The sequence below is a fragment of the Lichenostomus cassidix genome, chromosome 5, assembly GCF_008360975.1.
Source record: "Lichenostomus cassidix isolate B80296 chromosome 5, HeHo_3.0, whole genome shotgun sequence".
In the NCBI taxonomy this organism is placed as follows: domain Eukaryota; kingdom Metazoa; phylum Chordata; class Aves; order Passeriformes; family Meliphagidae; genus Lichenostomus; species Lichenostomus cassidix.
In genome coordinates, this window is record NC_139486.1 from 39,302,885 (window position 1) to 39,323,443 (window position 20,559).

Genomic DNA, 20,559 nt, shown 5'->3' on the forward strand with positions numbered 1-20,559 from the left:
AAAAAGAAGGAAAACCATAACCCAAGAGCTGGAGGAAGATGAAGGCAGGTAGGTGATCAAGGGCATGATGTCTACACAGTCTGTGGATTTTGCCAGTAATCTGCATTTTTGACTCTGTCCCTGGATTTACCATGCTGCACTTTGGGGCTGGGCTGTGAGCCTCTCTCCCTCGTCCATTTTTCCTTCTCAGAAGTAATCAAAATTAACATGAATTAATCAGCTGCCTGTTCCACAGGCTCCATGAAGAATGGCTCTGACACAATTGCAGTAGCACAGAAAGAACAATTAGAAGGAGTTTCATACATGGGAAGTTTCTAAGATGATGGTATTGCTGAAACCTCTATAGCCTGAGGAGCTCATGTGGAAGAGTAGGGTGACATAGTAAGATTGCAGACTTAGGAAATGTGAATATTTGCATCTTTTCAGGAAAGAGCTATCAAAATTGAAGGATTTCTCCATGTTAGCTACATCAGTGATTGTATTTGATAATTATTTTTCATTCTTGGTGTGGAAGATTAATTTAGCTGGTATGTGTAAGAAAATTCTTTTGACAGCAGCCTTTTCAATTTGTCTGCCTTGAAGGCACTAATGTGCAGCTGCATGGATGGTAATCCCATCTGTCCAGTGCAAACTGCAGAAGAGGATCATGTAGAAATGCGGTTAAAACAAGCTTTAGCTGCGGCTCCTGCATGTTTCCACCAGGCAAAGTGCTCAGGGGAGATAAGCAATACTCTGTTGTGGGCAGTGCTGCTGGGAGAAATGCTGGAGAGGGTGTTTGGGTTGTGCTCTGTGAGGCCGAGACACCAAGAAGTGACATGGGGACATGGTGGTGGGGGGAAAAGATCTGAGTCTCCTACAGTAGAACATTTGCTCCTGGAAAAATCAGAACTACTTTTAACAAAAAAACCCCAAAGACCCCAAAACCTAAGGATTTCAAAAGTGAATGTGCAATTAGTAGTTTAGACATAGCCTATCTCTAGATGATTTTATCTGGAGGCCAGGATTGATGAGATGATGCCCCAACACCTGGCTTTGGGGACTGACAGTGCTGCAACTGGAGGAGCAAGTGCTACACAACAAGTGGGATCAGAAGGGACTTTGTGCCCCTATAAATGCTGCATTAAGTAGTGCCTTGGATTTAATCTGCTTCTCATTGCATAAAATAGAGTGACATTTCCCAGCTTTTTCAGGCCTCATTTTCCATTAACTGATAATGATGGGCTGAGGAGAACTCATAATCCAAACACCAACACATGGGGTTGCGGGTGGTGTTCGCATTTCGTGTACCTTTGGAAAACCGCTGGATCCCGCGGCTCCGCGGCCTGAGCAGGGCTGCTCTCTGCCCTTCTGCCCTGGGCAAGCCAGCTGGACGGGCGAGTGCACGGCCAGGGAAGGCCCGGGGGTCGCTCACCTCTTCCTCCGTCCATCCCCCGGCAGCTGTCCGCGGCCACCCCGCACCGCCTCGGCCACGGATCGGCCACGGGAGGGGCGCGGGGTGCGCGGAGCAGGAGCCGGGCGCTGCGGCGGGGCGCGGCTGCGGGTCCCGGCAGGCCGTTCCCGGGGGACGCGGCGGCGCGGGGCCGATCGCGGCGCGGAGCGGGGGGCGCGGGCCCGTGTCCCTTCCGGGGGCGGTGCCGCGGGCGGCGGCCCCAGCCGGGCTGCAGGGAAGCGCCCGCCCCTGCCGCCCCCGGCGCGGTAAGATGGCGGCCGCGGCTCAGGCGCTGAGCGGCACCGGGCTGCTCCTGGCCGCCGCCGCCCTCGCCCTGCTGGCCGTGGCCATCGGCACCGACTCCTGGTACGAGACGGACGCGCGGCGGCACCGCGAGCGCTGCCGCGGCTTCGGCCACAAGCGCAGCGACCCGCCCGGCTCCATGTCGGCGCCCAGCTCGCACCTGCCGCTCCGCGCCCGACCCCCGCGGGCGCTGCTGCCCGGGCGGCCCCCGGCCCCCGCCCCGGCCGCCGCCGCTTCCGCCGCGCTGGACTCGCACTGCGGCCGCCGCTTCAACTCCACCGTCTCGGGGCTCTGGAGGCGCTGCCACCGCGCGGGCTACGAGCCGGACAGCGAGGAGCTCATCCGGAAAGGTGCGGGGGCGGGGGGCGGTGGCGGCCCCGCCGCTGTCCGTGGTGCTGAGCGCGGGGCCGGCGAGCACCGCCGGGGCTTCGGGCGGGGCGGCGGCTGGCGCTGCGGGGCAGAGCGGGCCGGCGGGCGGGCCGGACGGAGCCCCGACGGAGCCGTGGCTCCCGGTGCCCCTGGCGTGCGGGGAGCGGCGAGCGCGGCCCTGACCCCATCCCGGGGTCTGGTGCGCCTCCCCCTCTGCTAAAAATGCTGCAGTGCTGGGTGGGACCGCGTCCTCGGAGAGCCCCTTCAGCAGGGCCTGACTCTCGGTGGGCATCCTCCTAACCCTGCCACTTTCTTCTGACTGAGCGCTGAGAAATGTGCACTGGTGTTTATAGCGCCGTGATTTTTGCAGCAAGGTGAAAGGGACCTGTTGTTCCCGTTCTAGCATGGGGGAGTCCTCTTTGCTGCAGTAGATTGCCAGGCTTTCATGGTGGCACATGTCACTCAGGGCCCTCGGGGTGACAGGAGGGAAAGCTGTGATCTTCTGCTATTGTGGCACATGGTGCAAAGCCAAACAGGCCATGAAGGATGAATAAAAGTCCTGCATTTGATGGTACAAATAATGTAGCAGGCTGACCCGTGAAGTCAATGGGTTATGTATGGTTAATGATAAATAACAGGACTTACTGTTCCAGCAGGTATGTATTAGCAGAGAGAGAGTAGGAGTTGGGAAAAGTGCTTCCATTGAGGCACAAAATGGAAATGCTATCTTAGGAAAGCAAGAGCAGTTCTTCAGCTTGGCTTCCAACTGTGACGCCAGTCCTGCTCAGCAGAGGCTGGATAGACTGGCACTGTGAATCTCAGCTCGTCTTTGTCCCTTCTTTCCAACGCACAGCGGTGACTCTTACTTATAGAAACTCCAGTGCTGTGTGCTTAGCATCTTTTTCTATTTATTTCTATCTTTAAATGGATCCTAGGATCCATTTTATGCAATTTCATTTTTATTTTCATGCTGAACTCCTTTCACTAAAAGGGAACTCATTAATTTATTTCTATTAATTGTGGCTGTCATGTAAAATATTTATATTTTTTTTTTACTTCACGTCAAGCAAAATGCTTTAGCTTCCATTGAGATTAGCTAAGATGGGGGGAAGGGATGGGAAGAATACTAGTTTGGTCCTCAGTACTTCTCTTTCTGAGGTATTTTCCTGACACTACAAGAGTCAGACAGAGAGGCTAGGGTCTGCATTCTACATGCATGAGGGCATTACAGGGTAGTGAGTGGTCTGACTCAGGGTTTAATGTGTGAAACTGGATGGACTCTAAATCCAAAAGGTTTTCTGTCTGCTTTATTTCCTTTTTTTCCCCAGCTTTTCTAATGAAAGACCTTGTCTTTCCCTACAAGCCTTGCTCCCCTTATATTCTTTGCCTATTAGGTCTGCAGTTGCTACTGTATTTGTGTGTCATCTCATAGAAGGGAATTATTAATAATAGTTCTTGTAGAATCAGATCTTTAAATAGATATGACTCTCTTATCCCTTCTCCTGACCTCCTTTACTAGCAGCCTTTCCTCATTCCCACTGTGTCTGTCTTTTCCCTGACAACTGTGATTAAGCAGCCTTTTCCGACTGACGGTCAGGTGTGGCTGCAGCTGAGCTGTTCTCTCAAGCATGATACTAGATCTGGGGCTTACGAAAAGAAAAAGCAGGTATTTTTTTTCCCTGGTGTGACCTGAAGATCACAACTGTGCACTGCTCAGAGTCCTGCTTCCTCCTCATTTCATTAAGTTTTCAGCTAGCCCTTTGGTGATGTGTGATGCTTTCTTTTATTCATAGTGTTGCTTAATCTAGAGATTTTTATAGACTTTTAGTGACAGAGGAGTAAATGTTATTTTTTCTCACATTTCTGTGGTAATTTTTGTTTGGGTTTATAGTCTCCATTTTTTCTAGTCTCTCTGGGATAAGATTTCTCTCCTTTCCGTGTCTCTCTTGAATTCTGAATAAATGACTTAAGTCCATAAATACGTTTACCCATTTAGATAATTCCATGGATTTCTAGTCCTGTATTTATCTACTGCTATTAATACAAACCAGTTTCATGGAAACTTTCATACTTGAGGATTGTAGCTAATGATGCATATATATGCATTCATTTATATATATCTAGGATATTAAAAAAAGCAAAATATATTCACTTCATATATTTAAAAGGAAAAAGCAGGAGTCAGAAAATGTAGTGCAAAACTGAGAGGTGAGAAATGTTTAAATGTAAGATGGGAATGATATGCAGGATTTTTCTTAGAATGCAAAATTACTGTTTTGGAACTGTGAAAAAATATACAGTTTCATTTAAAAGATACAATTAAAAGGCAAAAGAAGAAATAATGTACAAACCACATGGGGAAAAGGGAAATTAGCAATCAGTAAGGGATAGAAGCCAAAGAACTGAACCACTTGATGAGGAAACTGAGATGATCTCTGTGCATATATAAGGAGGGGTTCTCTGAGTGTAAGAACATGAGCACAACACATCATCTTGTAGAGCCTGTGCTATGTGCATTCCACATTGGATAATTGTTCCTACAACAAAAACCTTCCACATGGAGTATTCTTAAGTAGCAAGGTCCTGCAGGGATTTATTATATCCTGTTCATAGGGTCTCTTCCTATTAGTAGAGTGAAAAAGTGTTGCTTACAAAATGGTTACAGTAGAAAATGATTAATTGGGAAAGATCCTTTCTAACAGGCTGTTTTGGATAGCTTGGTGGGCTCATTGAGCAACATGCTCTTTATCATCCCTAAATTGAAGGAATTAAAAAATAAAAGGTTCATCACTGTTGATAAACCAGGGATTTTATTGCTTTTCAGGCTTGCTCTGAAAAGTCTCTGGGGTGGGACTGGTACATCTCACATATACTGAGCAGAAAAGACTTCTTGGTACCGTGATGTAGCTGAGAAAGTGAGGAGAACCACTGGATGCTTAAGCAGAGGAACACAACAGTTTGTGGCAGTAGCAAGGCCCTTGGGAGAAAACTGCTCAGTCCTGATGTCTGTACTTCCCATTCCTTCCGACTGATGATAAATTGGAAGAGTTACAGGCTTGACTGTGAGGTCTGTAGAGGATCTGTTATAGTGGCATGTTTAATAAACTTGATCTGTTTGGTCATGGCCCCTTTGAAAAGTATGATCTGTCAGTAAGTGTGATCTGTAAGAGTTCTTGTGATATTTTAAAGGGAGGTTGATTTATTTGATCTGGTGGCCCTTGGGTGATGATGTGGACAGAGTGAACACATGGCTGTGATGCTCCTCACAGTCCTGGGCAGAAATGGTAGGAAAATGCCAGGGAGCTTCAATGGGCACTTGGTCCTGGGGCATGAGGGAGGGGAGGGCCAGGCTTCTCATGGTAGGTAATTGTTAATTGCCCATGGCTGCTCACGGGCAGGAGGATGTCTGTCCCAGCTGTGTGACACTCAAACTGCTCTGAGATAGGACTGGGCCATGGAGCAGAACTGAAAATGAACCCCTCCAGTTCTTCCATAAACCTCTGGCACATAGGCAGTGTAGAGAAGAAAAACTGCATGTTTCAAAGTCAGAGAGGGACAAAAACTAAACTGAAAGTCAGGGTGGACTAAGCCCAGGATTACAAACTGAATGTTTGTAAGCAGGGTTGGTGTTTCCAGGTTTCTGGTAGCTTAGGAACAAGGGCCTGTGCTGTGCCTGGGTATCTGGCTATTCTAGCAAGCATCCTCTGACCTTTCCCATCATTCGTGTTCAGTCAGGAGAATGGACTTGTCCAGAGACACATGTACTCTTCCAAGGGTTTTGTGAGTTCCAAAGGAAACCTGTCTGCAGCTGCAATCCTGAAGGTAAAAAAACCCACGTTGAGGACAAGGTTAGAAACAATGTTGGCAGTAAGAAGGCACAGGCATGTAGCTGGGCCTTGAGAGTGTCAGTGTGACACTGCTGGATGCAGTTCATAGCAGTTCGTGTTTATTTTTTAATCAAGAAAATTGTACATGCAGTGTGACTCTCACAGTGTGACTCTCTCAGTGCTCTTTTAAGGCCCCTTAGAAATGCTGGGATCAGGCTGTCCATCTAACCTTTTTCTTGGATGTATGCTTTATGGTAAGCTAATAACATGTGCACCTGCCCCCTTCTGTGCTGTATTCCCAATGTACTCAGGTGCCAAAACAGACAATGCTCACTTGTTGTTCACCACATGACTGTTCTATTCAAGCCCCTGCCTGAAGGCAAAGGTTTTAATTTTGGCAGGCTTTCTTATGGTGCTTGTCTGAGTGTGTTGTAAACAAAAAGGAAATCACTTTGCTAGCAGGTTTCTGAAATGGAGGGCAGGATGCTGTCCCTGTTTTATAGACTGTGATTTCAGGTATATAAGGCTCAGGTCAAAGGACTTATTGGAGTACCTTTGAAATACCTTTTACTTCACAATAACTTTGAGACTGCAAACCTGATTTTGATTTTTACTTTTCTTTTTTCTTGAGTACTTAGAGAACAAGGTGTTACATGACTTTAAATGCAGTCCTGTGGAGTACCTGGCCATATTTGAATGCATGGCATCTCTTCAAGTGAGACCTAGATATTCACTCAAAAAATGGGAAACATGAACTACTGATGGCAAATGCAAAATCTAGCTACTGAAGGTTTCCTGGGTGCACGTTACAATTTTCTGGGAGAAAGTAAGTAGGTATTCAGCTGAGAAATCACCCTCACTGCTTCCCTGATCCCCTGACTCTCTTGTCTGCCTATTTCAGCTTTTCTGGCAGACCTACAGAGAGAGGCCTCCCTTGTTTTGCCTATAGTGGCTCACACCAGAGTAGGTCCAGCCTGTGCTGTCGGGAAAATGGAATATTGTTGGAAAAATGGCTTGTGCTGGTGTAATCAAAGGCTGTCACCAAGCCTGTGGATTAGAGGTCAGCACTGAGCAAAAGCCCTAAAATTTGTGGACTCCTGAGCTTTTTGTTTTGCAGATTTGCTGTTTTAATGTAATTGTATGTGCCACCTATATAAAATTAGCACTTTGAATTCTGTAGAAGAAAGGATTAGGAGTACAGTTTTTAAACCAGAGGCAGAATGAATTGATATCCGAAAATTTCTAAATAACCCGATTTGTATGAGAAGGTGGAGAGGTTTTAGTTTACGTGTTAAACTCTTGGAATAATAAAGAGCAAATATTTTCCTCAGTGACGTCTTAGCTGAGAAGTCCATAGCTTTGATCAGAAGGGATGTACGTCTCTAGTCTTTGCTTTTTCTTTAATGAGCTATAAAAATAGTAATCCTTTTCTCTTGTTTAAAGTACTGCTTCATATGTACTAGTTTTATGATTAGGAAATGTAAGTGCATAGATTAAACTTTTAATGAATCCAGTGCATTGTAATCTGAAATTTGATGTCAATTAGTTTCTTCCATATACATATTTCTCAACAACACATACAAATCTGGTCAGTATTGAAATTGAATTCAGTCAGCAGTTACAGGTGAAATTTGATTAGATATTGTGATGTGCTATATATGGCCTAAGTTCTTAACTCAGGTGTCTCCAGCCTTTGCAGATGAACTGGCATCCTCTGTTACTGGCTTGTCTTGCTGATTATTGGCTCAGGAGGCTCTACAGCCTTCTCCTGAGATGAGTGCAAGGAGGGAGCACTGCTCAGCAGGTGAGGGCCACTGGCTGCAGGGGAAGGGCAGCAGCTCTGTGTATCCTGTACAGCTGGAAGTGCTCTGTGGTGCTGGGGAAGCAGCAGGGAGCCACAGCAGGGGAAGGGAGTGGTGGGAAGCACAGCTGAGAATGGGAGACCACTTGAAATGAGAGGAAATTCAGATCACCTGTCTCCCCGGGGCCTGGTGGCTGGAGTTGCCTGGGCCTCTCACATGGAGCTTCTAATTTTGTGAAATGGGGGCTTCCTCTTCACAGGTCCTTGCAGAAACCAGGTCAGTACAGTCCTAGTGAACATTGTTAGAGAACAAAATCGTGCTTTTCACTGCTGTGGGAACCACACAAAGCTCAGTTCTTCTCCTGGGTTTTCTAGTGTCTTTTGCATAGCTGATCACTGAGTCTGCAGCTCCCTGCTAGTGATTGTTCACCAGTTTAAGAAGTTCACTGCCCAGCTGATTGTTTTTGAATGGTTCTTCTGCTCCAACATTCAAATAGTGATAACAACCCTGTAGCCATTGTTTAAGAGGAACTTTTTGTACTATTTAGCTCTTTTACCTTTCTGGTTGCTCTCTTCTACCCCACCATCTATGTTTATTCTCCCCCATTTTCTAAATTAAAATCCCTTTCAAGAAGAGTGTGCTGGTAAGTTCACATTTACATCTGGGGTACACTTTTCTTTAAGCTATAATGGAAACAATCCTACCTGGGTACTATTGTTCATTGAAAGTAAAGCAAAGAGCCGGTGACTATTGGAGTGAATTCAAAAGATTCTCCTATGCTGTTCACTTTCTAGCATTCATTCAAAATATTCAAAGTGTTTCAGCTCTGTCTTCTGAGAGATGAAGGAGTCCTGTTGGAACTTGACCACATTCTTGTCTGCTCTGACACCCCAAATAGATCCTAGCAATTCCTCTAGAAAACTTCTGGAGATGTTTTTAGTGACTGTCATTACTGTTTAACTTCAGCTGTTGCTTCTTAAGAGTCAGCACCTGGCTCCTGCTTTGCCAGTGTTTCTTTTTAGGGTCTCTCGCCTCCTAATCCCAAAGCCTTTGAAGTAAATAGCTCTTTTTTGGTTACATTTGCTCTGTTACTGAGCTAAGGCTTCCCCTGTGCAAGCTCTGCCAGGCCAGCCAACTCAGCAGCAAGTGCAAGGCACAGGGATTTCATGCTGTTTCACACTGATTTCTCTTTACAGGAGTTATTCAGCGCTGCACTGCTGTGAAGTACCACTACACCTCCAGCTCTCTGCCTCGCAACTTGCCCATCAACATCACCAACACCATCCGGCAGGACGAGTGGCACGCGCTCCGTAAGTAGCCCAGAGCAGCACACCAGAATGCTTGGATTGCTTAATGCCTTAATGCAATGCCAGCTGTGGGCTTGTCTGAGCATGGCACTGGGCTCTCAGCATAGATACAGATTGGTTAGTGAGGAAGTGCAGGCAGCCAAACTGTATAATTGGAAGGGGACGTGAGATTTGGAAAGGCTTAAAGTTGTGAATTCAGGGATACAGATATGTGTAGTGGATTGCAAGGTGTAATCATATTCTGGATCTAGGGACAGACAGTTCCTAGCTGGCTCAAGCAAAGGTGCTCATCACTGTATAGATCTTGTTGCAATTTTCTTTGTGCACACCAGTGACCTCATGCAACTCCCTGGTGACCAGTTCTTTTAGGGAGCATCTCAGTTTTTCTTTGCAACCTCCTGTTACTAGCACCTGGCCCACAAGCTGCCTCATGCCCAAGTCCTTCCCACACAGATAACTGGCCTGAAGCCTGTGACTGAGAATGATTTAATCAGTTTTTTTCTGCTCCTGCATCTCTCTATGTTTTTTTGTTCTATTGCCTCACAAAATTCAACATAGCCTGTGTCATGTGAGAGTCATTGCCAAGGAAATCCTAGTTCAGCTGGAGAATGAACTAGGAGGAGACAAGAACAGCAATTTTACTACAGATAACAAAGTGCTGTTCATGTCAGTGGTACCAAAGCTTTTTTTTTAGAGCTTGTTACTGGAGTTGTTCCCATAATACTGTATTGATCTGCTGTCTGCTTCTGTCCTCCCACTATTCCTCTTTTCAGTTCACACTGTGTGCCTCCCATGTGCTAATCCTTTAGTCCTCTTCAGTGTCCCCTCCTGCTTCTTTTGTTTCTATTTTCAGTAGACACTTCCCCAACAAAATCTATCCCAAAGAAAGACATCACACCAAAAAAATGAGAAAAAAGCCCTTGCAGTACTAACATGAGTTCATGATGCACCCCTTGTCCCATATTGGGGAGTATTTGGCTGATACTCCACTGGATTAGGACAGAAATGCTCTGCAGTTGCACATTGCCTAGCAGAATGGGGTCAATTTAGCTGGATTCCCTCAATTTCAGTGTAATGGGCAAACTGTCTACCTCAAAGAAGCTACAGGAGGAGAAATCCATGGTTGAAGTGTAAACTTTAGAACCAGTAAATCTACATCTCTGTCTGGACTCTCCCCTGGCTGTTCTCTCTAGGTGCTGCCATCTTTATGTCTTCTGTCTTGCTTTTCTCCTTTGCCTTCCTTCAGATCTGCGGAGGATGACAGCTGGCTTCATTGGCATGGCAGTCTCCATCATCCTGTTTGGGTGGATCATTGGTGTGCTGGGCTGCTGCAAACAGCAAGAGCTCATGCAGTACGTGGCTGGGCTGCTCTTCCTAATGGGAGGTGAGAGCCTTTCGCTTCTGCTCCCCAGGTCACCACATTCAGTATTGCTGCCTTGTAAAAGTAATGTCAGCAACCACATTAAGCAGTTACTTAGTGCAGCAAACTGGGCAGGCCCTGTGCTTGCATGGATATTGCATGTCTCTCAGTAGACCCCACTGTATGTTTTTGAGCCTTCTGCTCTAGAAGGTGTGTAGCCACAGGGACCATAATGAGCACAGTCCCCTAGCTTGCTCCAAGTGTGCAGTCTGTGGCTCCTGTCAGACAGCTCAGCTCAGTTTTCCCTAGGGAATCATAACAAATAAATATAATTTAATGTAGAGCACCTTTCTGGTACTCAAAGTTGCTTAAATCTTCATGTAATCATGAAGTCCAAACCCAGCCAAGCCTGGGAGAACACTGGCCCAGTGATAAGGACATGAGCTCAGTGCTTGCCAGGGGTGTTACAGCTGTTCATCCTGGGTAGGAGCAGACTTTCTGCGTGACCAAGGTTTTTCTGGACTTTGATTTTTCAACTCGGAAATGGGCAGTATAGACCTGGAGTCTAGTGTACTAGTGTATATTAGACATACTAGAGTGCCTTGTATTACATTTCTTAGTTTCTCCACTATATAGGTGTTTAGTGAATGTGTAGCAATGACAAAAACCCGGGCACTCTCTATGGGCCTATGGTACAGCTGGCACAAGTCTGGGTGTTCCTAGTGGAAACCAAGCAGTGCTGCACTTTGCAGCCCTGGGATTCAGTGAGATAATTACCTTCCATAGGACAAACTGCCCAAGCACTGTCTGGAACCTGATGACATTAGTCACTGGAAATAGTCTTAGGAGAATCAAAGCATGATGAACTATTACTGAGTTCAAAATTGGAACGAAAGGAGCTAAGGCAATATTGGTTATTTGTGAAGCAAGGTATCCTGTAGTCCTACATATATTCTCTTCATTATTTTTCCCCCTGCCTTAGAAGGAGAGTGGCTGGTAGGATTACAAAAAAAACCCCAAGGGTAATTCTTGATTTTAAAAATTCATGACTGAAAATACTGAGGGGAAAAAAACCAGAGCATAATAACCAGTTTGAGGGAAATGTAGAACCCTCTTGCTTTTCTCCTGCAGGTACTTGCTGTATCATCTCACTCTGCACATGCGTAGCTGGGATCAATTTTGAGTTATCCCGCTATCCTCGCTACGTCTATGGGCTGCCAGAGGACATCAGTCATGGCTATGGCTGGTCCATGTTCTGTGCCTGGGGGGGCTTGGGCCTCACCTTGCTGGCTGGGTTCCTCTGCACATTGGCCCCATCACTGAACACCTCCCGGGCATCCGTACAAAAACCCAGACAAGAAAACGGGGCTGTGTGACCCCCAGAGGGAGTGACGAGAGACTCTGGAAAGCGCAGCCTGGGCAGAGCTGTGGGTTAACACCAGGAAGAGGTGGCATGTCAGCGTGTGGAGAGCAGTGCCAGAGCTGTTGAAATACCAGCCCATGGGATGCTGCTACAGCCTCCAGTCGCAGACACGGACATTGCAAGTAACTCCAGGTTTGAATTATTAGCAACTCGATCATTGATGGTTTAAGGGGGACAGTTCTTTCTATTTGCTTTTCTTCTGTTTACAAGGGATTAAGTCCAAGGTTGTGTCTTTTTTTGTGCTGTTTTTTGAACTGTACCTCCATGGTCCTGTTATTGTCCAGTTGTAAGGGATGTTTACGCACCAACTCTATTGCTGCAGGTCTGTGTAATTCAGACCCAATTTCGGGCAAGGAGCTAAGTGAAGTTGGCTTGAACACTTTTGCAACAGGCATGTCTAGTGTTGGCTCAGGCCATCCTTTCCCAAAAGAACCTTGATCTAAGCTGAGGTTTAGGCCAAAGAATTAGCCCATTCTTAGTATTAATTTATTTAAATCAGAAACCTGTGCTATTCTATGCTGTGGATTCAGCTATTTATTCACTACTCAAACTGTTTCCAAGAGGAGCTAGCTGTAACTGAGCAGCAAGACTCCAGCAAGACTTAATGGACTTTACGAAAGCAGAGGAAGGTTTTTCTCAGCTTCTTACACAGTTAAGGTTGCTCATTTGGCTAGCATACCCTTGTTTTAACAGGGAGACGTATGCAACATGCAGCTTTTAACTATTCCACCAGAGGTACATTTCTCAAGATATGTCATAGTTTGAGCTGCCAGGATCAACTTTCACTTCTGAACTAACTTGTGGGTGCAACTCCTGTTCTGTGAAAGGAGATGAGTAATTCTCCCTGAGCTCAAATAACAGTACTGCTAAAATAGCAGATGTACAGCCCCCTCTACTATTAGTGTCCAAAGGAACCGCAGTGTATTTTCCTCAGGAACATGTGGCTTCTGCTCAGTTCTCCACTTGACCCTTTCCAATGTCAAATGCCCCGAGCACAGCGTGTAGAGCACGCATGTTCTGCTGGAACAAGAGCCCTCTCCAAAATGAGCACTAAGGACCTTGGTACCAGCACAAGTACTAGGGCTAACTCAGGAACATCAGCCAAAGTACTTTGGAGTGCATTTTTCTTTCATTCATCTATTCTTTTTTTCCTCTCACATCTCCGCCCCTCTCCCAAGCGTCCAAAAACTGCACAGGTAAAGATAAGGTGGCCAGCATTTGGAGATGTTTACATTGTATTTAAAATACAATACAGTGGCATGTAAGATACTTAATGCTAAAGTCAGTGTATTTATGAAAAGTGTAATTTTTAAATGGAAGTTGTAATTCTCAACTGGCATTAAAAGTACTGAAAGACTTGCTCAGTGGATGAAACCTTGAATTTTTTATGACTAATCACCGACTAGTTCACCAGAGACTCATATACATAGCAGCAGCAGTGTTAAAGCTGCAAGCGTTAAGCTCAACTGACTAAGTTAAAACATCATTCATGTGTGAATTTTATTCGCCCTTGCAAAATGAGTCTTCAGAAGTTTCTGACTAACAAGTGTGTAAGTCTGTTCACTGGCTGCACAGGCAAGAACCAGGGATGCTGTCTGAGCTGCAGATCCTCAGCGTCACAGTACACTTACTGCAGTATAACCTGTTGGTCCTCATGCAGAAGTAGCAGAGCAGGGTTTAGTCCAGTTCTAGCTGGAGGAGGGTCTGAAGGCAGCATGATGGGCACCGTGGACAGGAGGATTTTAGCCTCCCTCACACAGATGTAGAACCACCAAGCAATGGTGACAGCCCCAACACATCATGGATTTGTTTTTAAAGGGAAAAAATACTTTATTTTTTCCACACAGAAAGTAAGTGATACAGTCCAGTCTACTCCTGTCCTCTGCCAAGGCCACAACCTTGATTGGGCAGAGATCAGGCATAGTACTGCAGATTGGCTTTTTTCTTTGCTTGAACCTCCAGGATTCCTTCCATGTAGTCCTCGTGGGTGAGCTCTGTAGCTCCACGGCGGAGGGCAATCATCCCCTGCCCAACAAGATAGTATTTAGAGAAGGAATGTGAGCACCACACCAGTTCCAAGTAGTTACTCCATGCTAGCTTTCACATTTCCCTCCCATTAGTGCTATTCCTATAGCAGAATACTTACCGCTTCAACACACACAGCCTTGCACTGGGCTCCATTGAAATCATCTGTGCAGCGAGCCAGTTCCTCATAGTTCACATCAGGGCTGATAGGAGCAAAGAGGAAAAAAGTCTGAGAGTATGTACTAAGTAGAAAAAGCAAGGTAGGGAATTTCCCCAACCCAACAGTGAGCTCCTAACAAGTGACTGCCAACCACTTCTCAGCCCTGAGGTAACATCGTGAGTGACAAATGTAGCCGCAGAAGGCCATACCTGACATTCATTTTGCGTGAATGAATCTGCATAATTCTGGCTCTGGCCTCCTCATTAGGCATTGGGAACTCAATCTTCCGATCTAATCGTCCAGAGCGGAGCAAAGCTGGGTCCAAGATATCAACCCGGTTGGTTGCAGCAATCACCTAAGCAGAAGTAGGATGATCAGTGTGAGGCACTTGGAAGACAGACAGGCCTCTTCTCCCCAAAGATCCACTAAGCTTCATCCCTGGACATTGTTTTCCATCCCCCGCTAGAGTGCCCTGGACCTCAGCAGCACTCCCTGCTAGCTCCCAACCTTGACTTGTGTGTTGGGCTGGAAACCATCAAGTTGATTAAGCAGCTCCAGCATGGTCCTCTGCACCTCCCGGTCACCAGCCTTCTCACTATCAAACCTGAGGGGGAAACAAGGGTAAAACTATCAGCGTGAACCTGACCCCCCCGTCCCTCTGTTTTTAATCACATCAAAACACAGAATGACTGTACTACATGCTCCTTGGCTGAGGTGATCCAAATTCTTCCTCGAAACTACAGTCCTACCTGATGAGGACTGCAACTAGAATAACTGTCAGCAGCACCTAAGATGCATTTAGTCCTTAGAGCTGAATGAGGCTCATGTTGTCCAGGCCCAAATAAGTGAGGGTGAACATCTCCAGGTGCTTGCTGCTGTGATCAGAAAATAGTTTTATACAGCAGGAGATTATCAAACAGATCCCAAGTCTGATGAACTTTGCTTCTGAGCTGAAGGATTGTGGCAACTGCTATCCATCTCTGACTACGTTCACATGTTCACATTCTGTTTCTGAGTAGGCCATGCTTTAAGAAGCTCTGCTCACATACATAGGCAAAGGACACTGCTAGACAGCTCCCAAGAAGTTTACAGCATGGACTACAGCTCACCTTTTGGTGCCAATGGCATCCAGTTCGTCAATAAAGATGATGGAAGGAGCTTTTTCCTTCGCGAGAGCAAAAGCATCACGTACCAGCTTTGCTCCATCACCAATGAACATCTGCACAAGTTGTGGACCTGCCAGCTTCAGGAACGTAGCCTGGGAAGTGAAAGTGAATCAATCCCACACCTCATTTCTCAGTAGGGTCAGTTCTAAGTACTATAAGAAGCCCTTAATTAAAACAAGCAAGCAAACATACAGAAAATCCCTTTGTAACACCAGTTTGTGTGTATGACCCTCTTCCCCTGGGGGTGTTCTTACTCTTTGTCAGGTACTATTCTACAGCAGCACACACTTTCACAGGTTCCTTTTACCTTGGTCTGAGCAGCACATGCTCGAGCTAAAAGTGTCTTCCCTGTTCCTGGAGGGCCATACATAAGGACTCCTTTGGGTGGCTGTATACCCAAATTTTCAAATTTCTCCTTATGATTCATCGGCAGGACAATGGCCTCCACGAGCTACAACAAAAGAAAAATATTAATACATAAACCCATTCTTCTCCACAGATCCAGGCTCCCTGCTTTTGAGCTGAAGTTGAAAGACTGTTGTCCACAGTCACACCAGAAACTATACACAAAGTATCACCTCTTGGATTTGTTTATCCAGCCCCCCGATGTCACTGTACTGCTCTGTGGGCCTCTCATCCACCTCCATGGCTTTCACCCGTGAATCATATTCAGTAGGCAGAGTCTCCAGGATCAAGTAAGAGTCTTTGTTCACCCCCTGTAAACACAAGTCCTTTGCTTTTAACAGGTCCCTCAGATAGCACTTAATACACATGCAATCAAAGCTGATTTACCAGACCTGAAGGGTGCAGGAATAATCAGCTTTTACACTGGCACTCATCAAATCACCCCAGCTTGGTACAGTGGACAATGCCACAGTCAACCTAGCATGTTTTAAAAGAGTGGTCCAGTTTACTTATACCCCAAATAAAGGGTTTAGAACACTTACTAAGTGATCTCTAAAGTTTCACCATCTTATTGTATGTATAAAGGACACACACCCCAAACTGCTTTTCTTTACTACAAATCTAACTGAACCCATAATTCCTTTCTATTAAAATTTTAGCAGAGAAATGGTCTTGGGGAAATCCGGACAGATTTGTCTCGTTTTTTAAAGTCAAGACATATGCAATTTTCTGACCACCTATCACAACAGAATCACTCACCACCAGATCTCCAGGCTTCAACTTCTCAGCATCAACCAACCCAATAACAGGCAGGAAATATGTCTGTAAGAAAGAAATCAAAGTAAGCAAAACCAGATGTACTAGGAGAAAGTCCTTTGCATCACTCCTCACACCTGGTTGGGCACATGGGTCTTACCTGACGTGTAGAGGTCTTGATCACAGCACATTTGCCCTTTCTCTGGGAATCCAGGTCAATGTTTGCTCCATCCTCCTCCTGGTCATTGGGGTCAACATCCAGCAGCTGAAAACCAAGGTGAAAGAGTTCATGATAGTATAACCAGCAGAATAACCCCAGGATTAATGCTTCTAAATTACATGCATTGGAAGAAATAAAACTTTCCATCATTCATCAGCAGTAGAATCCTGAAAGCATTAAAGCATTCCTGTAAAAATTGATATCTTCCTCTCCTCATGAAGCAGCACACAAGAGTGCATAGAAAGACGTTAGAAAATTCAGAACAAAGTAGTAGCTAATGGCATTGATTCCTTCTCCCATACAGGAGCTCACATTAAGGCTTAAGCTCATTAACTTTTAAAACAGTAGTACAAACCAATCCCATTTTTAAAAATCGCAAACTATCAGCATTCTTTTCCCTATCATCAAAATGACGGAATTACAAAAAGAAATGTGATGGAGTAACAGAGCCATGGCCTTTCATTTGCTGTCTCACAAGTTTCAGAGACCACAGTCTCTGCTCAAGTCTACACAAGTCTCACATGCTCAAGTCTACACTCAGCAGGGCTGTGTCACCCTCTGACGGTTATTAGGTACAGATGAACAGTACCCAAAGCCTAAGGAATGACCCAGACAAGTGGCCAAGTGATGTGCACTTCCAGATCACAAACAAAACCAATAGAAAAGCCTGAAAGTCTTGGCTCTGGCAACATCGGTAGTCTGAGAATACTCCATGTCTTGAATCCCTGAAGAATTCCCTGCCTTTCTCCCCGCCACTGTATACTGCACACACTTCTCACATTACTGCACAACAGTGCACCACTCTCACCTCAATAACATTGGAGACAAGGTATGGCAGGGTTTTGTTCACTTTGATCTTCTCACTGTTCTCTTTGATCTTGTCTTTCATGGCCTGCAGCTCATGGGTCACTCTCAGTACTTCACTCTTCATGATCTGCAATCAGTACATGGAAGAAAGAAAAAGGAGTAGTATCAGAAGACTAAGGCAAGATAAAATTCATACATTATTCCAAAAGTAAACAGTTACAGATAACTGAGGAATAAAGGGAAATGTAATATAAAAAAAAGCAAAGCCAGCAAATTAGCCAGAATTGCTTAGTAATCAAGGCTACACAGTCCATTCTGGTCTCTAACTATCAATAACCCCAAATAATTTTTTCCCAGTGTCACTTGGTAGCCTTAGCCTAATCAATGCATCAGCTTGCAGAGTTGTAATGTGACCTACATAGCAGTATGGCCCAGATATGGCAGCTGTGGTTTGGTTTCATTGTGATATTTTACTATATACAGATGCACAAATAACTACATACACACACCCACACCTATTTTAGTTATGTTTTGCAAGGGGGCTGGAATGAGATGATCTTTAAGGTCCCTTGCAGCCCAAACCATTCTGTAATTCAGCCTGGAGAAGGCTCCAGGGAGACCTCATGGTGGCCTTTTAGTATTTAAAGATGTCTTTTAAGAAAGATGGGGACAGACTTTTTAGTAAGACTTGTTGCAACAGGACAAGAGGTAAGGGTTTTAAATTTAAGGAGGGTAAATTGACACTAGATATAAGGAAGAATTTTTTTACAATATAGATAGTAAAACACTACAACAGGTTGCCCAGAAAGGTGGTGGATGCCCCAACCCTGAAAACATTCAAGGCCAGGTTGGATAGGGCTCTGAGCAACCTGGTTTAGTTAAAGATGTCCTTGTTCACTGCAGGGGTTGGCCTAGATGACCTTTAAAGGTCCCTTCCAACCCAAATTATTCTGTGGTTCTATGATCCGACTAACTGTAAGGAAAAAAACCTCTAAGAAAAGAAGTTCTGCATTCCCCATCCAATATTAAGTACATTTACACCTAACACTGATGTACCCAACACAGGTGTCTGCAGTGATGCCTGGTTGACACTGACAGGCATTCTCCTCCCTTTCCTGGTTGTTCACACAGTGTGAAAACACCATTTGTGATCCCCCCTGGAGTGACTGTAGCACCAAGAGGTCTCAGAAGAACTGGTCACACCTGAATTGGTGTATGTGATTCTGTTCAATGGCGAAATCCATTATTCACTAAGAAAGGATCTTTTTAAAAGTTTTTTATGCCTAAGCATAGTACTGTGTTGTACCATATTCACAGCACACAACTGTTACATGAGCCAATACAGAATCTGCTATATCAAAATGTAAAAAACGTAATAAATTTAATAAAACACAGCCTAGGAAACATTCAAGGAAAATTGCCTGAGGGGAGGTTTCTGACAAACACATACTCTTACTATAAAACAAAGAAGGCTACTTCTACTCCTTACTGGATTCTGCTATTTAAAAATAAGACACATATTTACCTTTACTGCCTTTAAAGAATAATAAAGTACATTAGTGAGTCAGAATTACTTGTGGTGCCTGAAGCAGTATACGATGAAGTTGCTCTGCAGAATTTGTGAAATATTTTATCTCAATACTGCTAACACTGGGCAGCAGACAAACTTATTCTAAATTTTTAAGTGCTCTTTTATGCAAATTGTGTCCATCTTGAGACAGGTCTATCTACTTAACATCTTCATGAGTGAACAAGACAAGAGGATGGACTGTTTTCTCATCATGTTTGCAGATGACACCAAATTGTGGGGCACAGTCTCTGTGTTCAAGGGCAGAACTGCCACACAGAAACCTTACAAAACACAAGGACACATGCAAAGCCCCACACCAGGGAGACAAGTGCACCTTGCAATGACACATGCTGGTGACTGGCTGGTTGAGAAATGGACCTGGGGGTCTCCATAAGACAATGAACTGAACAGGAGCCCACAATGTGCCCTGACAGCAAGGGTGGCAACTGCATCCTGAGCTGTACAAGCAGGACTATAGGCAGCAGATGCAGAGGTGTTCTGTCCCCTTTATTCAACACTTTTAGAGCCTTCCCAGAGCACTTGGTCCAGTTTTGGTCCCCCCCATACAGCAAAGACACTGATAAACTGGACTGAGTTCAGCATAGGGCCACTAAGATGGCCAGGGGACTGGAGCACAGGCCCTGTGAAAAACAGCTGAGGGAGTGGGTTTGTTCAGCTGGAGAACAGAACTGCTGGGGAAGGAGGTATCAAAAAGATGGAACCAGACACTTCACAGGAGTACATAATGGGCAGACAAAACAACAAACACTGAAACAGTAGAGGCTCAGCTTGTATGCACAGGAAATCTTTATCCTCACGAGGTCTGTCGAGCAGTAGAACTGAACACCCTGGGAAACGGTGCAATATCTATCTTTAGAGGCTTTCAACATCCAACTGGGTAAAGCCCTGAGTAGCCTCTGTTCTGGCTGACCCTGCTCTGACAAGAAGCTTGGCCTGGATGTGTGCTCAAGTCCCTTCCAACCTGAATTACCCAATGATCCTCCCTGACTCAGGCCACAGAACAGACTTCCCCCTTCCCCTGTGCCTACGAGGCAGGCAGGCCTGTGTAACTTTAGCTAAAGCATCCACGGCTGCGTCGAACAACCACCCCTCATCTTCCTCGGGTCCATGCTCTTCCAGTGCTTTCTCCCTACCTTCGCGGCCCAGTATTCCTCAATCTGCCGCTCTCGATAAGCGTGTTTAATTATTTGCTGTCCCGAGGCTGTCCCCCCCGCCCCGGACACCAGCAGCGCACAGCTCCCAAGGGCAGACGGCCCGGCCCGGCCCCGCTCCCCGGCCCGGCGCGGCCCCCGCCGCTACCTTGATCTCGCTGTCGAGGAGCCGAGTGCGCTGCACGATCTCCTCCGTGGACATCTTGAGCACCTCCTCGCCGACGCCGTCCTGCGTGGGCACAACGGCAGCGTCACCCTCGGCCCGGCCCGGGCCTCACCCCGGCCCCGCCGCCCCCAGCCTCGGCCCGGGCCCCTTACCTCCGACTCATCCCACACCGACGCCATCTTTCCGCCGGCCAGCGGGCAGGCGCACCGCGCGGCGGATTCGGCGCGGCAGATTCCGCACTGCGGATTCCCGGCGCCGCGGGGCGGGGGGCACCGGCACGGGCGGCACGGGG

The 20,559-nt window shown here is 46.1% G+C and overlaps 2 protein-coding genes across 3 annotated transcripts; one reads left to right on the plus strand and one right to left on the minus strand.

The window, feature by feature from the left end:
* The first annotated feature begins 1,622 nt into the window (after positions 1-1,622).
* LOC146436438 (transmembrane protein 178B-like) lies at positions 1,623-13,184 on the plus strand. Of its 2 annotated transcripts, XM_085062587.1 has the most exons (4): positions 1,641-2,082; positions 8,927-9,040; positions 10,284-10,421; positions 11,529-13,184. In XM_085062587.1, exons 1-4 carry the CDS (start codon positions 1,701-1,703, stop codon positions 11,771-11,773), a joined length of 879 nt encoding a protein of 292 aa, XP_084918713.1. In that variant the 5' UTR covers positions 1,641-1,700; the 3' UTR covers positions 11,774-13,184. The 2 variants fall into 2 exon arrangements, with proteins under 2 accessions (XP_084918714.1, XP_084918713.1); XM_085062588.1 differs by lacking the exon at positions 10,284-10,421 and having other exon boundaries at positions 1,623-2,082.
* Positions 13,185-13,625: 441 nt separating this feature from the next.
* Positions 13,626-20,555, minus strand: PSMC3 (proteasome 26S subunit, ATPase 3). Its single transcript, XM_085062581.1, has 12 exons — positions 20,420-20,555; positions 20,250-20,330; positions 17,361-17,486; positions 16,493-16,597; positions 16,336-16,398; positions 15,750-15,887; positions 15,479-15,622; positions 15,115-15,263; positions 14,513-14,609; positions 14,215-14,360; positions 13,967-14,048; positions 13,626-13,845 (listed from the first exon to the last, which is right to left on the minus strand). Exons 1-12 carry the CDS (start codon positions 20,444-20,446, stop codon positions 13,735-13,737), a joined length of 1,269 nt encoding a protein of 422 aa, XP_084918707.1. The 5' UTR covers positions 20,447-20,555; the 3' UTR covers positions 13,626-13,734.
* Between the last annotated feature and the right edge of the window lie 4 nt (positions 20,556-20,559).